Here is a 20,493-nt window from a genome sequence, read left to right on the forward strand (position 1 = left end):
TCTTGGATGGATTGTTCTAGCTCTGGCTCATCTACACAGAACAAACTCATACTGGCACATACTGTACACAGTCACATATACACACAAAAAACATATTGTTTTTTATTTTATTTTATTACATTCCCCCAAACCCAGCAGGAACAATTATTATCGATGTTTACCCAATATGATCAGCATATTTTTATTTATTTTATTTTAGCAATACCAATATACTATTTTTTTCTTTTGTAGAATCACGGAAAATAAGGTTGATAGTATGTGTAAAGTTCTAAATGATCCCATTGCAATCTGAAATCTGCTAAATGGATCTGGCCTTGTGTTGTGTTGTAACATTTGTTTGCATTGATTAGTGTTAATGCTGTGTGCACAATATAGATTTCAAATGACTATTCCCAGCCATAGTACTGATCCCTCAATCTATCACTGACAGTCATTAGGGGTTCAATAATAGCAGTAGCATGGGACACCTTAGGCCTCTTAGATGCTGTTGCAAGCGTTGTACTGAAAGTAGTTACACCAATGCACCCCTTTCAAGGTTTAATTTAAATTCCCCAATGCCAACAGCTCCTTATTTTTTGTTTATATTCCAGTACACTTTGTTTGTTTTTCACAAGCCCTACCTGCTTCAATTCACTGTCCAATATATTCATATTCATATCATGTTCCAACATTAATTACTGGTTACACGAAGAGAGAGTGTACAATTTGAAACCTGCTCTGCTGTGACTGCTGAGTGTGGGATGATCCTACACCACAGATCCCACAGATTCTTCCTCTGGCAAGGATGCAAAATCTCTGTATAATCATCAAAAAAAAAGGAGCTAATCAATTAACAAAACTGTCATATACGTATATTCATTGCGCTAAAAAGTATAATTCTACCCCAAACAGAATCCCACAGTTAGGTTTTTAACAAGACAAATATGTCGCTTCACCTCTGGTTGGGCTTTTCATGGTGATTCACAAACCATTGTGCAAGCTCCTATCCAATTTGCAATAATTATTATAAACCACTTATAAAAGCACAAAATGTCTGCTGCACAGTACACAAGCAGCATTGGACCTGCAGTGCTCATTGATGCTAGAAGCCACTAACTGCAACAGCCTTTTTAAGTGCACAGTTTCCCCCGGCTGGCTAGAGCCGTAGAGGATGAGCTTGGTATTGAAACATCATTTGTTATTATTGTCTGTTTGCACTTTAAGGCAGGACCAGGGAGAGTCTCCGAGCTCTGTTCTGGGGTGACTTGATAAGTGGCTCGGCTGCCGCAAACTGAGCCTGAAGATCTCTGGGCTGTTTTGACGTCAGTTTGAGCCATTTATCCCATCCCTAAAGTCATCTAAGACCAGAGGTAACGCATTTTGTACCTTCCAGTTACGCTTCAGCGCACATGAAGCAATGTAAAAAAACACAACAATTGAAGCTTAAAACAGAAACATATGCCACATGCAATAAAGACATATTTTAGGTAAACTAAGCCGTGTGTTAGGGTGAAAAACAGAAATCTTGGTTTTATTGTAAAGGGTGGTACTAAAGTAGTAGGAAGTTGAACTTTGACATTTACAGTTTTACACAATGCACCTCTCCACACACATATATGCCCTTATAGGTTGTGGAGGCCTCACCCAAGAGCAGAGGGTAGGTATACACCTTTATGAGTGCTATGTGATCCACCCATCATTGCTATGCTGTATTGGTGGCACTTTGGGAATAAAGTCCTGAAGGTTTTATATGAATTACTCTGCAATACCACGTTTTTGATAAAATTTCTCTGTCTAAGATCAGCAGTTGTGATAATTTCAGCTGAATGAGGTATGTAAGTGGAATGTGTAGCGTGCAAATGAATGAATACGAATTGGAAACAGTTGAGCGACTTGACAGCAGAATGACGGACACCAGGATCTCCAAGCTAGGCTGATAGAGCTCACTTACTATTTTAATACTACCTCTGTCTCTGTTGCCTTGAAGACAGGTAGCTTGGATTTAATGTTACCAAGAGGTTTCTCCACTCTAGTGGATTAAATAACTAGAATATGTCCATTTAGGTTTCTCAGATTTTATTTTTAACCATTATTTACAACTCTTCAATAAACCCAGCTGGAAACAGAGCTTTTATTAAAACACAATGTAAAATATTAACATAAAAGTCTGACAGATACTAACCATCAGTCTGATGTGGCTTCTAACTTTGTGAAAATAAAAAATGTTTCAATAAATACAATGAAGTCAATAATATATGCTGCTAAGTTGTTTTTTACAATTAAAAAATGTGTTTTGGGGTTATTTACTAATAAAATGCAAGTATGCAGTAAGCCAGAGCAACCACTTGTTTTCATTGTCTAATTACTAGAGTGACCAAAGCTATTTGCTGATTGTTTGCAATTTGCACTTATACACTCTGTTAGTACATAACCCCTTGTGGTCTATGATTAAGGTAGATAAGCAAAACATCATCTGATTCATGGATGAAATAAATATAATTTATAGCACTGTTTTGCAGTCTTAAAACATTGTATTTTTGAAATCCGTTTTCACAGGTTAATGGAAATGTGTGCAAAAGTTAAAGACAAAAATAGAAACTTTTGTCGTTTCCAACATCTGTTTTTTTCTTACTCACTTTAGTTAAAATGGAAACGCCTCCTGGACAGAATATTCCATGAAAACTTTTCTGAGGATGAAGAAATTGTGGTGTTGGCCACAGATTATATGCAGAAAGTATCTGATATGATACGCACTACACCACAAAGGTAAAGTTATTCATGCTTATTAACTGCATCTCTACTTTCAATCTCAATGGGCCTGAGTCATTAAGAAGAACAAAGCATTAATAAGGAGTAACTTTGATCCTGGGCAAAACCATGATGCATTGGAGGGGGAAGTAAACTTAAAATGTGGAGGCAGATTTTATAGTTGGGGTAGGGAATGTCCAAGATCAACTTTAAATTTCAATGTAAAAATAAAGCTATCAAATATTTGTGTACTAAATGAAAAGACATCCAGCATTAAACTTATGTGCAAAATAATAAACAAATTTGCACCCCTTGCAACGTAACATGGTTTGTCCAGGAGAAAATGTCCTCCTTTTTTTGCCTTACTTTTCTTAATGACTCGGGCCCAATGTGTTCTAGTCTAAAAATTGCAATGTAATACATGAAAGTATATCCTTATTCTTGCTGACCTGTATTTATTTGCTTTTTAGTTGGAAAGTGGAAAAGATAGCAAGATATTTCAGTCAATTTCCTATTGGGACTTTGCTTTATTTGTCACTCAACATAATGAAATCATAGTTACTGCTATGAGAGATGACACCCGCCTTACACACCCAGGGGTGGACCTAACAAGTATAATCATCCTTGCCCCTCACTCTAGCCCCCTTTCTTGAGCTGCCGTGGAGAAACACAAGCCTGTTCCACAGGGCAGTACTGTAACAGTTTTCCTTTATCTCAAATAAAGATTAAAAAAAATACATACCTTTTATTCAGTTGAATATATTAAAATGTACACCTAAATAGCATTGTGCTCTTATATATATGGCGACAGGATTTTCATGATTACTAGTTTATGAAAATATGGGGTAATTATCACATAATTATCACATAAAACCCTTATAATATTTTTTTTATATATTTATATATTGTTGTATTGTGCTAAATGCAGTGCAGGGGACCCTTCTGTAAATTCCGCCTAAGACAGAGCATCCCAGTTGGATAGTGATGCATATTGATGGGAAAAGGTGATCAGAACCTGGCAGCACTTCACATAGTACATTATTAAACTGTTTCATAAGAAAAAATATGCAGATGCTCAGATCCAGCATTGATGCGAACAGCTAGAGAATACAGGATTAAACCTGCGGGTAAAAATTGTACAGCAGAGTCGTAACACATTTTTGCCTTTTGGTGTTACCTGTGTGCAGGCTGATTTATATGCAGTCACAGAAGTAAAGATGCAGGCAAAGATTGAAGGCCATAATTTCTGTTTATAGATAGCTGTTTTGCTCTTAATTACATCTAAACATGGCTTTTTCAGTGCAAGACTTGCAAAGTCCTCAGACACAGCAACAAAATAAGTTATGGAGTGCTGGAAGAGAAGCAATAGCCTTCAATATATTTATTATAAATAAAACCTTCTAACATAGAAACAGAATGCCAATGGCATATACAGTCATCTAGTCTGCTAATTTCATTTATTCATGGTTTCTTCTCAGGAGAGGTCTGTGATTATTCCATGCATGTTTAACTTCCATCATTGTTGTTTTTCTCTTGGAAGTTTTTTCCAAGCACCAGCTACTCCTTCAGTAAAATATTATGGGCTGATAATACTAATGAGCTAGATATATTTATTTCCTTGCTCTAGAATTTCTTATTCTGAATAGCATACGTTAGTCATCCTTTCTACCCAGAACCAGTGAGGAAAGGCGGGGTTCTCCAAACTTTACAAAACAGAAGCCAAAACGCAATAAGATGGAAAATTAGCTGTGACTAATGTTCCCTCTAATTTTTGCGTGGTAGTGAGGAGGCGGGAGGGGGGAAGATGAGCGGAGGAGGTAGAGACAATGAGTAGATATGCATCATCAAATCGCTTATGTACTTATCCTTCACCATATTTACAACAAATGGTTTGATGAGCATGACACTGATGTTATCCATATGGCCTCAGTTACCAACTCTGAACCCAATTGAGCAATTATGGCATATACTGGAACGTCGCCATCAACCAGATATAGTTGCGTGATTTTCTTGGGGAAGGATGGTTCTGTAGCCCACTGCAAGTGATGACCCAATGAGTGACTTTATATTGGCGTTTCCATTTCTCCCATGTCTTTGTCCACTACCTGCACCTGGCCAAGGACCCGCAGACATAGTCGATTCTGATGGTGCTTATATGCGGCAGAGCCCATAGTGGTTAATATTATACACAGTACAGTTAGTCTCTATAGTGGAGACACAGCAGAGCACAATAGTCATACAGTAGCTGAGCACTTATCATTTGCAGATTTTGGCATTGAAGTAAGCTTGACATTTAAGGGTATGGTTTATCTTTAAAGTTAATTACAGTTCCCATGGAGAACTGGACAGCTGGACCATTAATTAAATCCAATCCCACTCCTGAATGCTGTATTATACTGATGATAATCTGTGCATCTGAATAGCCAGGGTAGTTCACCCACTGCTGAATGTGTCAGGAGAGAAGTTCTCAGTTGTGTTGAATGATTAGTATGCATAGCAGAGCCCAAAAGTGACTACTTGCATGGCTTAGGCTGTTCATTTCACCTCTCCATAGCATGACTATGTTCTAAAGCTGGCAGACACATATGTGATATTCAGTGGCCAGGTGTGTTATACAGTAAATATACTGCACAATTTGGGACATTAGGTATGACTTGAATAATGGAAATTCAGCCTTTTCTGCATGTTTCAGTTTGCATTGAGGCAAGGCGTCTTATATATTCATGGCTCTACTAACAATTCTTAAATATTTTTGTAACTATTTGTGGAAATGCTAGTACTGAGTTGGCTTCAATCATACACTTGTATTTTTGTAAGCAGATTCTTACTGCGCCATTCAAGCTGAACATATTCATTTACCAATTATTCAATGGTTAAACAAATTGTTAAATGGACAACAACTAAGGTTCCCTAACTATTATTTTATTTAAAGAACAGGTACACAGAAAGCCTATTGTTGTTGAGAGTAGATGGATGCTTTGCCAGCTTTGTATTAGAGTTGCAAGATTTGAGATATGAGCCTATGTGATGGACATCTCTGTCTTATTGACAGTGAGATTGAAGGTTTGAGATCTGCAATGTGCACTTATTACTGGGAAAAATCAATAAAGCACCATTCATATATATAGCATGCAGTGAGATGCCATCTGACACATTCATTGATATAATAATCGGGCAGTTATTGGCATCTGTCCTGTGGGATTTGTTAGGTCATCTGGTAAGGAGAAATGCAGCAGGGTCAAGACGACTATGTTATTGTTTCTATAGAGGTGAAAGTAAGGTCAATTAGAAAATAGAGCCAATCCCCATCTTTTCATTCTGTCTTCTTTTTCCCCCCACTATGCTTTGTTACTTTCTCTTTATTGCCCATCTTATTTTTATATGTTCTATTTACATTTGTTTGTAATCCTTATTACACTATATTATGACATCTTTACTAGCAATAATTATACTCGTGCCTTTTTATTTCTGCTTTCCTTTGTCTTCTTGTTTATTCTCGGCCATGTAAATGTTTTATTTTTCTCTCATCCTCTAAATCCACTCTGCATTTGCTTTCACTTTGGCAACCTGCATCCTTTGCTTTGTCTTTCCAGTCCTTCTCGATCATTATTCTTCTATTTCTTCTTCCTTCTTTTTAATGTCATACACAGCCCTGGGCTGACTCACAGCTGACATGCCACAGCCTCTCACAGACTGGACTGTATGGTTGGGACATTAAGCTAATGGTCATTGATCTGGTGAGAGTTTGGTGTGTTCTGAATGTCAATGTGTTGTGTTTTTATAGTTATTGCCCGAGCAGAGGAGCATAACAATGTGGTTGTACCCACTGCAAGTGCATTTGGAATTCTGCCTCATAAAATAATATTATAACATGACGTTACTTTATATATAGAAATCAGGTGTGTTGCTGTATTGTAAATTTCTACAGGTCTAAAAATAAAACAGGTTATTTCCACTATGCAGTAATGTAATAGGAAGATGGCATTCCCACTTAATTGAAATAATATAATATAGGTTTGTTTTCCATTTAAGATATTACAAGAATTGATAGCTCAGTAGGTGCTCAGAAAGTACTGTCACTATGTGCTTAGATATCCCTGGTTTATATCATGTACGTGGAACTGTCTGTATTACTTTGAACAAAGACATTCTGAGGAGAGTCCTGGAGGACGAGTTCATTAAGAACCTGAAGATTATGCATGTTCCATTTCAATTACTAGGATTAAAGATGTTCAGAACAATTTCTGGATTAAATCCGTTGAATGACTAGCTCCGAGGGGCTCTGCAAATTAAATCTTAATTTAAATGAATAGATTACCTAAAATTCACAGTTTAACCCCCATCCACCAATGGTTTTCTGATACCTTATTCCTTATATTACTTTAGCATAAAGACCACAAAAAACAAATTAGGCGCTAGCTGGTAAATCTTTTAAAGGTGCTCCACCAACAGCTGCTACATCACAAAGTAGATACTGAATCAGCTTAGATAATCTAAGGGTAACAGACACCGGAATACTGATGAGCACTAGCTGGAGTAAAAAATTGTATGTGTTAATTTATTAAATTAAGATAAAATAAAAAAAACACATATAGTGACACATATTCAACACGCTAATATAGGCAAATAATATAATGCATAAAGTAAGATCAATAAATAAAAATAAAAGATAAAACATAAAAACCTCCCAATAAATAATGAGTCGACTCAGATAAGTTCATTTATCATATGAATCTGGGTAAGCTTTATCTTTGTTCCAAACACTCGTATGGCCAATCTTCCTGTATATCCAAAATCAAATTGTGTTATGCAATCATATTTCATCATGTTCAAGTGAATCCACATAAAACTTTATTTATATATGGGGTTCACAGCCCCAGTGTGTTTAGCCTTTTGCTGGATCCAAGATTTGTTATTATTTGTCTATTCTAGCGTGTTGAATATGTGTCACTATATGTGATTTTTTTATTTTATCTTAATATAATAAATCAAGACATACAATTTTTTACTCTAACTAGCGCTAATCAGTATTCTTGTGTCTGTTACCATTATATTACTTGCCTCACATTTCATCTTTAGTTATAAACCTGTAGCGGACAGGTGATGAGCACCCTGTGAGTGTTCATGTGTGAAATAATTTCACCCCCATATTTGGTGGTTTTTAGATACTGAATAATATGGTTTTGCATTTTTATTAATGTTACATGTTGTATAATATGCCAGTTAAATTCAAACTTGACGCTATGTAATTATGTCAGTGTGAGCAATATACTATTTAATGCTTCTCACAGCGTCCTACACAACTACATGCTGTGGCGACTAATGGTAGTCCTGAGTGAGCACCTGTCCACACCCTTCCGGGATGCCCTTCATGAGCTGTCTAAGGAGATGGAAGGTGCAGAAAAACAGATGGAGCTGGGAAAAGTGTGCCTTAGTCAGGTCAACAAGCACTTTGGGATGGCTATGGGAGCCTTGTTTGTAGAAGAGTATTTTTCTTCATCCAGCAAAGCCAAGGTAAGGAATGGATGCACAAAACACCTCACTTGATAGAAAAAGAATAATATATATATATATATATATATATATATATATATATATATATATATACATACAAATATACATTCACTGATCAGCCACAACATTAAAACCACCGACAAGTGGACAAGTGACGTGAATAGCTTTATCTCATTACATTGGCACCTGTCACAGGGTTAGATATATTAGGCAGCAAGTGCACAGTCTGTTCTTGAAGTTGATGTGTTGGAAGCAGTAAAAATGGACAAGCATAAGGATCTGAGTGACTTCGACAAGGGTCAAATTGTTATGGGTATATGACTGGGTTAGAGCATCTCCAAAATGGCAGGTCTTCTGGGGTGTTCCTGGTGTTCAGTGGTTAGTACCTACCGAAAGTGGTTCAAGGAATGACAACCGATGAGCCGACAGGGTCATTGGCACCCAAGGCTCATTGATGTGTGTGGGGAGCGAAGGCTAGTGTATTGTTTAGTGGCATGTATCCTCTTAAAGAGTCTTCTTTTTAACTCCTGTTCTTCATCCAAACCTGTTAAAAAAAAATTTGGAACTTCATCTGCAGATTCCGCATAAGTTTTGCCTAAGAATTTATTTGCAGTCTGCAATACAATATTTATTATAATTTGTAGAAATGAAGAAAAATAAACAGTAGTTTTGTAAAGTGATTTAATTTTGTATATTGCTACTGCCTATTAGCCATTTAGCTGTATTCTTCCATTGAGTAGATGATGCATGTGCTATATCCAAAATGTAGACTCTGGGCATTCTCTACTATTCCCAGGAAATCTATACAATACTGTTTTAGGCAAAGTACTGCATATAAACAACTAAAATAGAAAAAGGAAAACAGCTTCCAATAAAACAACAATTACAATTAAATATGTTCACCTGGGGTTTCTCAGTACTAACATATTAAAAGAAAGGTGTCTTTATAGTGGAGGAAGGGGAACTCTACTTGAAAAGTAGAGGAACTAATTTATTTTATATATAATATATATTTCAATGAGCAGGGTTACAAATCCACTGTTCGATTCACCTGAACTATATTGTCTTTTTTTTTTAACTTTTGTCACCATGATTGTTACATTTAATTAATAATTGATTTATGTAATACGGATAGCGAGGGTTTCAGAATCTTGATATAAATTAACCATTTAGGAAGAGTTTTTAATTTATGAGATAGACATGTGATAAACAAGACTCTTATTGAAAACCTCTCATGATTCATAGTATCATTAACCAAAAATATCCAGTGGTGTAACGGAGGAGGATCAGCAGCCAACAATTTCCTTGCTATAATGACCTTAGCAAGAGATGTCAAATTAAGATATACATAAAGAGATATTTATTGAAGGTTTCCTCTCGGGTGACCTCAAAAAAAGACATATCCTATAGCAGGGATCAGCAACCTGTTTATATTAATGTGCCGGCTAAAATCTAGGCAAGCCCAGGTGTGCCAGGGGTAAATGCACATATTATATATATATATATATATATATATATATATATATATATATATATATATATATATATATATATATATATACAAGTTAACCCGTGCATGATACTCATGCATTCTAGTCAGATCAAGCTACTTAAGGTGTTAAAAAGGTTCGTGTCATGCATTTGGGCCGTAGCCCAGGCCTCAACCACCAACCACTCCCCACTGTCACCCCCGGCAACCACCAACCACTCCCAACTGTCACTTCTCCTTCAAGAAATATATATATATTTTTTTTAAATCTTTATAAACACTTTTAACAATTAACAAATTAAATTAACAAATTAAAAACATCTTAGTATACCAAATTTCAGCCCTTTCTGAATTTTTTTTTCCACACACACTAAGAATTTAGTAGGTCAGTGTATAACTCTGCCCAGCAGGTGGCGCTGCAGCTTGGTTTTATTTTTTCCACACACACACAGACTGACTAACACACGCCACTAGACATTTATATTATAGATAGATATATATATATATATATATATATATATATATATATACTGTATATAATGAAATAATTTATTTCATCATGCTCATAACATGATAATGTTATTAGTAATAGGACTAATGCAATGCATGTTCCTAACTTATGTAATTAGTACCTATAAAATTCATAGCTGTGTGGTTTGAAATGTATTAATGTAGTGCCCCCAGTTCCTATTATGCTACACAGTTGTGCCCCAGTTCTTATCATGCCACACAGTAGTGCCCCAGTTCTTATCATGCCACACAGTAGTGCCACAATTCATATCATGCCACATAGTTTTGCCTCCAATTCACATTATGCCACATAGTTGTGTCCATGGTTCACATTCTGCCACACATAGGCACCCCCAGTTACTTTCAAATACATGTAGGCAGCTGTATGTGTGACTCACCTCTTGTCGCACACGTGTCTTCAGTTCCACAATGATACCTGGGAGGACCATTTCGCCAGTCTCCAGTTTTACTGCAAGCATCTCTGGTTTGCCAGGTAAAGCTGCACTGTGTGCTATGTATGGCACTTCGTGCGGGGGGTTGCCAACCTTTGTCCTAGGGCATACTCGGTAGATCAAAATTGCATCAGAGATCAACATGTGTTTTAAATGTGCTTTTGATGCTCAAGTTATGAAAAGTTTATGGAAAATATATGTAAGCAAGTTCCTTTTATTGACTTAAATGTACTCCAGGTGCCTCCCTTTATCTGTGCATAATACATGTTCAGGGGCAGATTGGTAATATAGGGTGGCCTTGATAAATATTATATGGAAGTTATTGTAGCTATGGCCAATTTGTCAGTAGAGGGGGTTGAATCCAGGAAGTGGGTAAAGTCACAGTTGTGGAGTCATGCAGCCGGAGTGGAAGTGAATACCATGGAAGGAGGGTGGGGTGGCTATTGCTTAAGACAGTGTTAGGCCATTCCCCCTATCCACTTCAAACACTCTGGCAATGCTGTTAGGTGCCTGAGGCTCCCCCTTCATGAGAAGAGCTGCTTGAATCAGGGCATACCCTCCTGGCCATCCCTGCAGTTAAGACAGAGTTCTTAGTGCACGAGACAATCCCACCACAATCAGGACAGTTTGCAGACCATCTCTTTTCTATAGGGTCTTGTAGCTTTAACAACCTGCTGCTGGTGCTACTTGGCTGGATTCTTGAATGTTGGGGTCCTGTTTCCAAAAAGGAAAGTTACTATTCACCCACTGAAAAAGCGAGCAAGCAATAAACACTCTAGGCCAAACATTTAAATATGTAGGATCCATATTGAACCAATAGGCCTATTTCCCCTAATGACCCCAGCAGTAAATTATTGATACACACCCCCCCACACCCCGCTGTTGTCTGAACCGCTCTTCTCCAAAGTGTCAGGGGCATACTCATTTCCACTGCTCTTTGGGCTATAGTTGGAGCTACCAGTGGGTTCTGTCATGCTTCACTGTCCCCGCCTTACCTTCAGCAGCAGACGGATTCGACTGTCTATACCCGCTTGGTGTACAAAATGCCGGCAGGATGCAGTCATTCCCGTTTGCTGCTCCTGCTATACATTCGGAGGGAATACTGGCCTGTAGCGGTGGGAGTCACACACTTCCTCCCCTCCTCATTGGGCACACGCACACTTTTGTTCCGACAAATGTAACTCATAGGGACATACAAGATTTTTATGCTGAGCATATCCGCAAGATCCCCTGCATTGATTAGCCTTGAAAAGCTTTGTGGGGACCTCAAATTTTGTCCCCACCACGACTCATGTCCCCACAGTGTGTTGGTGTGTAAACAGGGCAATGTTTCCACAAGCATATGAATGCAAGTATACACACACACACACATGCACGCGCACTTTTATTGCAACGTGAGGACCCATGTCTGGAACATGGCACATAGGGACAACCGTTTCCTAATGCCCTGTTGACAGAACAATCATATGGGTATGTGTAGGTGCTGTTTGTTACCAGAGTTACCACATGAGATTTACACTTTGACTTTGCATAAAGTACAGACACGGACTGCAAGATGGGGAAAGTTTAATGTATTTTGACTGTCTGAGGACATCCACATTGCCGCATAAATAAATAAATGAATAAATAATAGCAATGTTGGGGAAAGTTTAATGTATTTTAGCCATCTAAGGACATCTGCATGCCCACTTACAACAACACCTAGCCATGAAGTTTACAGCCCTGTTCAACCACTGCACATCATTTCAACAAGTTTGATCCCTCTTTAAAGCTGTTATGTGGTTCTTTATGGAGAAATTCACCCCCTGACCAGTTCCGATCTTTCAGTATGGATAGTTCAGCAATTAGGCACGCAACACAGTAACGCTTTCGGGCACCTGGTATGCCTGTATAAACCTCATCAGGTGTTTCTCCACAGCCTGGAACTCCTCTCTGTCCCAGGTTTCTTCCACACTTCTTTGCAACCTGAAAGGAAGTAGAATGGTCCATTACGGCTCTGCAAAATACAGAAAAGGTAAAGTTCTTTTGCCTTGTGAAACTGTGTGCTACACTTACCTGTGGAAGCCATGGCTGGGCACTGGTCCCGTGTTACCAGGTCCATACACCGCATCTCTTCTGACATGGAAGTGTTGACCGAAAGCTTGACCATTTGTCCCTCTGTCATGGGGGATTGTTGATCATCCGACATGACACTCCGTACCTGGAGCGGTTATGAAAAGAAACATATGTAAATGACCAAGGTAAAAGTCAAAAGCATACATCAGACAAGAGTTTTCCTACTTACCATCAGGATCAATGGGAATCTCATCCAAATTATTGCCTTTAAATTCGGCCAGTCTGCCACTTTCGAGAGCCATTAACAGTTTGCTGATCTTAGCGAGTTGGAGGGTACCTTCTGGTAATACTGCCAGGGCACCCTGATGTCATGCTCAATGAAGTCTGCCAACTGATCCAGTTTTGTGTCATTTAAGTTGCGGACCTCTGAGAGCATGGCAATGTGCTTTCGAAGTTTCGTGGAACTCAGTGTGTGGGGATGTTTGGCCCCACACTCTTGGGCAAACTGTTGCAATCAATTGGAGCGTCTGAAGTGTGACAAGACAGCTGGTCTGGCAAACATGTAGACATTTTGGATATCCACTCCACATTCTTCCTACTTCTCTGTGAGACGTTCCATTGCAGCTTGCATGGCTGATGTCAGCAGGATGGAGACTTTTCTCCCTCGTTTTCCTCGGATTTCAATGTGAGTAAAGTGCCGATATAGCTTCCTCTCAACCTAGGAAAGTGCTAGGGCCACATCTTCGTGGAGATCTGAAGTATCTCTTGTGGAGAAGGTAATCAGCAACATTTTGGAAGCTTCCACTTTCCTTCTTCGATTGAACAAGGTCACCTGTGCCAGGGTGACTTTTGCAAGCCCAGTGGTTAACCATAGGCTCGGTGGATAAACCCCTTCGGTAGGGTTGCTACTTCTCATCGAGGTGCAACCCCATCTTTTTCACTTTTGTGAAAGGTAAGACCTAAGGCAACGAGTTTTCAAGGCAGCCGATTTAGATCAACTCATTTCATCTTGCCCCATATATCTTCCTTAAGTTTCATGTGTTTCCAACCGCAGCAGTGCAGCTGTCCATCATGGTTCGGCACTCCACAATGCCTGCTATCTTTTGCAGGCTGTGCCCGACCTTGAGTGCCAGAGAGGGTGTCTTAAATGTGCCTGTCTCTTCGTCATAGCCAGCTATCAGCTTCACAGCGTCTACTACGTGCAGAGAGGATGGAAGAATTACCACCCCATCAAAGGGGTACGGTCGTGAAGATGGGGGTCATCTCGCTCCCAGAGTGGGGATGCCCAGGCCATTGCCTGCCCAGAAAGGAGGGAGATGATGTAGGCAACCTTGAAGCGGTCTGAGGGGAAATTCTGTGGGACTAGCTCAAATTGTATCGAGCACTGATTTAGGAACCCTTGACAAATTTTTGATCTCTGTCAAATTTCTGTGGAGAAGGCAGGTTTAGAGTTGAAGCAGCTGTTGAATCCATGGGAGCAGGAGGTTCGGGAGCTGCCGTTGCAGCTGGAGGGGCTGCTTGAAGAGAATCTAGATGAACTGCCAATCCTTGCAAACACTGAAGGAGTTGGATCTGGGTAGCCTCTTGATGCTCAACCCTACCCCCAAGATGTTGCAACATGTCTTTTAGTGGTAGGTTCTCCGTCGGGATTTATTTTTTGGCCAGATCTTACTGTCACACTTAAGGGCGAGAGGCGGGAAGATTCAGTTTAACGGGTACAGGGTTAATAACCTAAAGAATTTTGAAGGGTCCAATGAATCTGGTTGCAAACTTCATACAAGATACCCTAAGGCGGATGTTTTTTGTGGATAGCCATACATTAATTTTTAATGGAGGGACAACACAACGTCTTTAATCGGCAAAGTGCTTATAGCGGGAGGAGGATTTCTTAAGGCACTTGAGAGTTTGCGCCCAAATGGAACGGAAATCCCGAAGAAAATTATTCACTGCAGGTACCTTCAGCAAATCTGGGAAGGTTTGGGTGATGATCATAAACAATAGAGAATGAAGTAGAGGAGGTAGATTCATGATAGAGCTTATTATGGACGAATTCTGCCCAGGGCAGAATGTCAGACTAGTTGTCTTGAGAGGCCAAAGAGTATATCCGGATAAAGGTTTCAAGATCCTGATTTACTCTCTCAGTTTGTCCGTTAGACTGAGGATAATAAGAGGAGAAGTTGAGTTGAATGTTGAGAAGTTTACAAAGAGATCTCCAGAATCTGGCGGTAAACTGAACTCCATGGTCAGACAGGATTTCTAAGGGAAAACCATGAAGCCTGACAATCTCTTTAATAAACAAGTGGCCCAGTTAAGCCACAGAGGGTAGTCCAATGAGGGACACAAAATGGACCATTTTGGAAAATCTATCTACAATTACCCATTCAGTATTAAACCTCTTGCTTGGAGGGAGGTCAGTAATAAAATCCATGGAGATGTATAACCACGGCTTGGTCGGAAGCAGTAGTGGAATTACCGGTCCCACGGGACTCAAATGAGGAGTCTTGTGTTGTGCATATGTATTGCAGGCTACTACAAACTGTTTGATATCAGCGCTAAAGATAGACCACCAATAATTTCTAGATACCCGCTCAGCATGAAACCATTGAAGTAACTTCTGTTGGAGAGATGGAGGAACAAAGGTTTTGCTCGATGGAGGAGTGGGAAAAGCGGGTACTGAGGTTGCCGGGAAGGTTTTAGGGTGCAGAATAGGACGAGAGGAGGGTTCAGATCAATCCGGCTCCTGGACAAATCCTCGAGAGAGTGTCAGCTTTTGTATTTCTTAACCAAGGTCTAAAAGTGATGTGCAAATTAAAATGGGAGAAGAAGAGGGACCAGTGTGCCTGCGAAGGATTTAAGCATTGGGCTGATTGAAGATAGAACAGGTTCTTAAAGTCGGTGATGATGTTCATAGGAAACTGAGACCCTTCCAATAGATACCTCCATTCAGAGAGTGCTAATTTCATGGCAAGAAGTTACTTATCGCCTATAGCGTAGTTCTTCTCCACTGGTAGGAATTTATGGGAGAAAAAAGCACAGTGGTGAGGTTTTATTTTCAGAGAAGGAATATTGAGAGAGCACCGCTCCTACTCCTACAGCCAATCGTCGACTTCCACAATGAAAGGTAAAGCGGGATCCGGTTGTTTGAGAATTGGAGCTGTGGAAAATGCAGTTTTGATAAATTCAAAGCTTCAATAGCCTCTGAAGTCCAGGTTTTGGTCTCCGCTCTTTTGCGAGTGAGTGCTACAATGGGAGCTCTTAAAGTAGAATAACCTTTGATGAACTGTCTATAATATTTGGTAAAACCCCAAAAAATGTTTGATAGCTTTAATTCCAGAAGGGAGGGGCCAATCCAAGATCGCACAGACATTTTTGGGGTCCACCTGAAGACCAGAGCCAGAAACAATATATCCCAAAAAGGTTGTGTGACGGTTCTCAAAGGTACACTTCTCGAACTTACAATATAACTGATTTTTTCGTATTCTATTGCGAAGATGTGCCAATTGCATGCACTTTTCTTTTGAGTGCTTGGGGAATTTTATGGGCCGGGCTACTTCAGTCTCAATGCTGTGAACATGCTCCATGAGCCAGGCTATTTTGGAGAGGGGTTTCTCACAGTACAGGCAGTACTACTTTTTGTTATACGACCTGGAGCCATCACTGTTTCTGGATAGCATTTGGACAGACACCATATCATCTCTCCGACCCTTTGTGTTTAAGACACTGCTGCCATCAGGATGGGAATGGACCTGCATAGAACACATTGCTGGGTACCTGCACTTTGCTCCACTGGCGGGCACTAGGACATCACTGCTGGTGTCTGAACCACTCTCCTCTGAAGCGTCAGGGGCATACTCATCTCCACTGCTCTCCGTGCTATAATCTGAGTCTCCGGTGAGCTCTGTCATGTTCACTGTCCTCACTTCCCTTTCAGTAGCAGAGGAATGCGACCATTTCTTTATTCCTGTCGATTGTAAAATGCGCTGGAGCGCGGCACATGCCTGCTTATGTATGACCTCTAGCGGTGGCGCGCACACACACACACACACACTCTCCCCTCCACACCAGACACCTGCACACTGTTGGTCCGACAAAAGTGACTCGAGGAGACATGCTTGATTTTTATGCTGAGCATATCCGCAAGGCCTCGTGCATTGATTAACTCTGGGAAGCTTGGTGGGGACCTCAATTTTTGTCCCCACTGCGACTCTGGTCCCCACAGTGTTGGTGTTTAAACAGGTCAGTGTCCCCACAAGCAAATAAACACACACACACACACACACACACACACTATATCTACATCTACATCAATAATCCCGCAACATTTTACACCTCCAAAGCAGTGGCAGCCCTAATGAGCCCAGGTAACCCCAACATGCCAAGTATAAAAAAATATAAGTTGGGAGGTACATGATACATCATCTGTTGCTGATCATTTACTTTCCTGATACTTTTGAGAAAAGGCCTTTTTAGTGTTACATCCTACTGTGACAAATTTGCTGACAATGTTATATGAGCTCCCTACCCCATATGTATTATTTTGTGATTTGCATTCTATTGCATATCCTACTGAAGAGTTATTAATCCTTGTTTAGCAGAGAGTATAAACTGCTACTTAAATTCACAGGAACATGGTCACAATGCCAGACATTGTGGCTAGGTTTTACTGACCAGTGGTTTGCCATAAATCATACTATGACATGTAAATATCCCTTTTCTGTAGGGCACCAAGTAGTGAATATGTAACACTGTTCGTTTCTGTATTTTCCCCATGTCCAGTCAGCGCATGATTGCAGATTATGCAGAGACAAAAGTGTTGTGCTACAGAGACTTTGTAGAGAGGATGGTGAATATATCTGTGTTCTCTATGCAGGTGCAGCAGCTTGTTGAAGACATTAAACATATACTAAACAACAGGTTGGATGAATTAGACTGGATGGATTTGGAGACCAAAGAAGCCGCAAGAGCAAAGGTAAACTGATCAAACTAAGAACAACATTTATATCGGAAATTATTGTTCTAAACGCACATAAAATTACTATGGGTCATTTACAAACACAAAAAAATTAGGCCTGCAAATGCTAGTGGTTTCCTTTTGTGACAGTATGGACCTATTATTGTGTAACTGTAAAATTTGCTCTTTCAAATGGGACAAGTTGGGTGGATTAAGGAACTAATTGCTGAATCCAGACTAGCTGCAATAATGCACCTCTTCTTGCACTCAAATGCAGAAATGAGATATCGTGTTCTGGGACAAAATATATTTATGAAGGGGTTGGAGACTGTAAACTGTACATCTGTTGGGGCATTCCAGGCATGGCTTGTGGACGCAAAGCCTCGTTAGCCCTTAATGAAGGGCTAGTAAGGAATTTTACAATTGCTATGAGGTTTAGCTGGTCGGGTGTTGGCCTTTCATTTTAATGAAATTTGCACTATTCAGATGTATTTGGTCTAGGAAAGTACATTTATATGCATGCCAAAAATAGTGTAATTAAAAAACAAAAATGGACAAATCAAATAAAGACAATATTGATGTCCCACTTATTATGGCTTATTTAATACATATATATTTCTTCTAACGAGCACAATTTTAGGTCAAAATGAAAAATAAAAGTTATGACTATTAATTAAGGGGGTGATATAAAAGTCAGAGTGGGCTGAAGTTTGCAGTGGTGTATTTTACTTATGCTCGCACGCATATTTCTATGATGGACCACAGTCCTGTAAATGGCTGTGCAATACATCTACACAGATTAAACAGCAAATCACAGAATGTGGTTTTGTTCCATGGTTTGTCCACTTTGTAGATTACTTTTATTGCCCTAAAAATCTTTTAGGGCCATATTCACAAAGCTGTGCTAAACCATGAGGTTAGTAAAAATATAATACTAATCATTGCTTTCACTCTGCACAATAACAACTCCAATCATTTCTATTGTACGTGTTGGCCATTGCCAATCTCCAGGAGATATTAGCCAGGCTAAACAAAATTACCCCTAGACAGGCTAGTCTAACTATCAGAATGTCTCCTACTGGCACACAGAAAAGGCCATATTCAGGATGAAATGTAAAAGCCTGCAATGAGTAGGGTGCATATGATTGGAAGGACTCAGGGACCAATTGCACTGTGAGTACTATGGTCCATAAAGCTCAGGCTTTATGTACATATATTAGCTGTAAAATTTTAGCCTTTTGGCAAGCACACAGCACTGGCCCATGAGCAGAAGCCCATCCCTAAAAAGTGTTTTTTGGTATAGAACACAAGTTGATTTATCAAAGGGTGAAGAGCCCTTGAGAAAACTGGTGAAGGGACTTGTTTTTGCATCACCCTATATAATAATAGCCTCACTGTCAGTGATAATTCATATTGGAGGACCCTATATATAAAGCATCAACATGTTACTCCCTGGTTTGCAATGCCGCTAGCAGATGTCGTTACCTGAACAGAAGCATTAAAAAAAATCTTTCCCCTTCAACATCATTAACTGCCTTATGACTAATAACCCCCTCATGCCCATAACTAATCCCCACATCATCAATTCATTCCACTTGTTAATACCTTCATTACCTCCCTCAGTCTTATCAAAAGAACCCCTTCATTGTAGTTAATTCCATTTAGTGGAACCCCCAATCATTATATCTAATCACTTTAACCTCAACATTATCTTTCCTCTGTTACACTCACTCCTCCCTCCACCCCCACTCACCTGCTTTTGGTCCATTTGCTGGTTAGAGGGAATATCCTCACATATCATATGAGGGAATTCTACCTGGTGTGTGAGAGGCAGAGGCCACTAGAGAGGAGACAGGCTCTGCACAGTAACATTAGACTGCACGGCCCCTACCTTTAAGACAATGGGATGCATTAATGTGTAGCCTAGTGTTTTCCTTTTTTTATAGAAAAAAATAGCAAAGCAATACTTTATTCAAAGGCCAAGAGGCCAACAAAAATACATGCTCCCTGGCCCAGCCAGCACCTGCTGGATAATGCACAAAACAGCCCAGGCTCAAGAACTGGTTCATTTTTGTAAATTACTTTGTTGATTCTTTCTGTGATATGGCCTTTTCACTGCCCTGTAGACTGTCTAATCACAGCAAAAATATATACAGTGCAAATGTGTCAATGCATAACTGAGTCTTCATCCAATTACCAAAAAAGTTAATGCATAATTTCATTAAATAGAAATGATATACTACAATGTGTATGTGGCCTCGAGGAATATAATTCAATCCAAGGCACCAAGTGGGCAGACCAATTAATTTCAATGCCCAAAGTCACCCTGCTCCTTGCAAGATGCATGGCTTGCCTCTATATACATAGAAGTTATCCTTTATCTACTGTAAGTGAATTATAACCCCCATCTCCACCCTAAGCACACTGCCACAACAACTCCTTCCCATTGGATTAAGTTTGCTAGTGGCTCTTTAAACTATTATATGGTTCTGTGTAATTATGTTGATCTAGAGCTTTGCAGGCTTTTGCAATATTAATTCCTGGTTATTCTTGCCATTTATAAGCAAAACCCTTTCAACTGCTGACATATTTCTATTGGAATGCTAATGCGGAAAGCTTTTAATTTCGCTGGATTCATTGCCAACGCTACAAGAGTTGAATAATATGCTAATAAATGGGTCAGATTGGGGATACTGATTAAAGTCTGAGTTAGGGTCAGAAGCTCATCATCATCATAAAGATTCAAGCAACCTAGAAGGATGGATTTAGCAAACGTGACTATAATGTAAAGTATA

At 39.5% G+C, this 20,493-nt stretch overlaps 1 protein-coding gene across 1 annotated transcript in view; it reads left to right on the forward strand.

Annotated features, from left to right (window-relative positions):
* ECEL1 (endothelin converting enzyme like 1) overlaps positions 1-20,493 on the forward strand; it is an 83,440-nt gene that overhangs the window by 35,210 nt on the left and 27,737 nt on the right. The window contains exons 6-8 of the mRNA XM_075202356.1: positions 2,621-2,745; positions 8,019-8,241; positions 17,618-17,716. Of these exons, the coding sequence (XP_075058457.1) occupies positions 2,621-2,745; positions 8,019-8,241; positions 17,618-17,716 (447 nt within the window). The remainder of the gene's footprint in view (positions 1-2,620; positions 2,746-8,018; positions 8,242-17,617; positions 17,717-20,493) is intronic.

Source organism: Mixophyes fleayi, chromosome 3 (assembly GCF_038048845.1).
Source record: "Mixophyes fleayi isolate aMixFle1 chromosome 3, aMixFle1.hap1, whole genome shotgun sequence".
Classification (NCBI taxonomy): Eukaryota; Metazoa; Chordata; class Amphibia; order Anura; family Limnodynastidae; genus Mixophyes; species Mixophyes fleayi.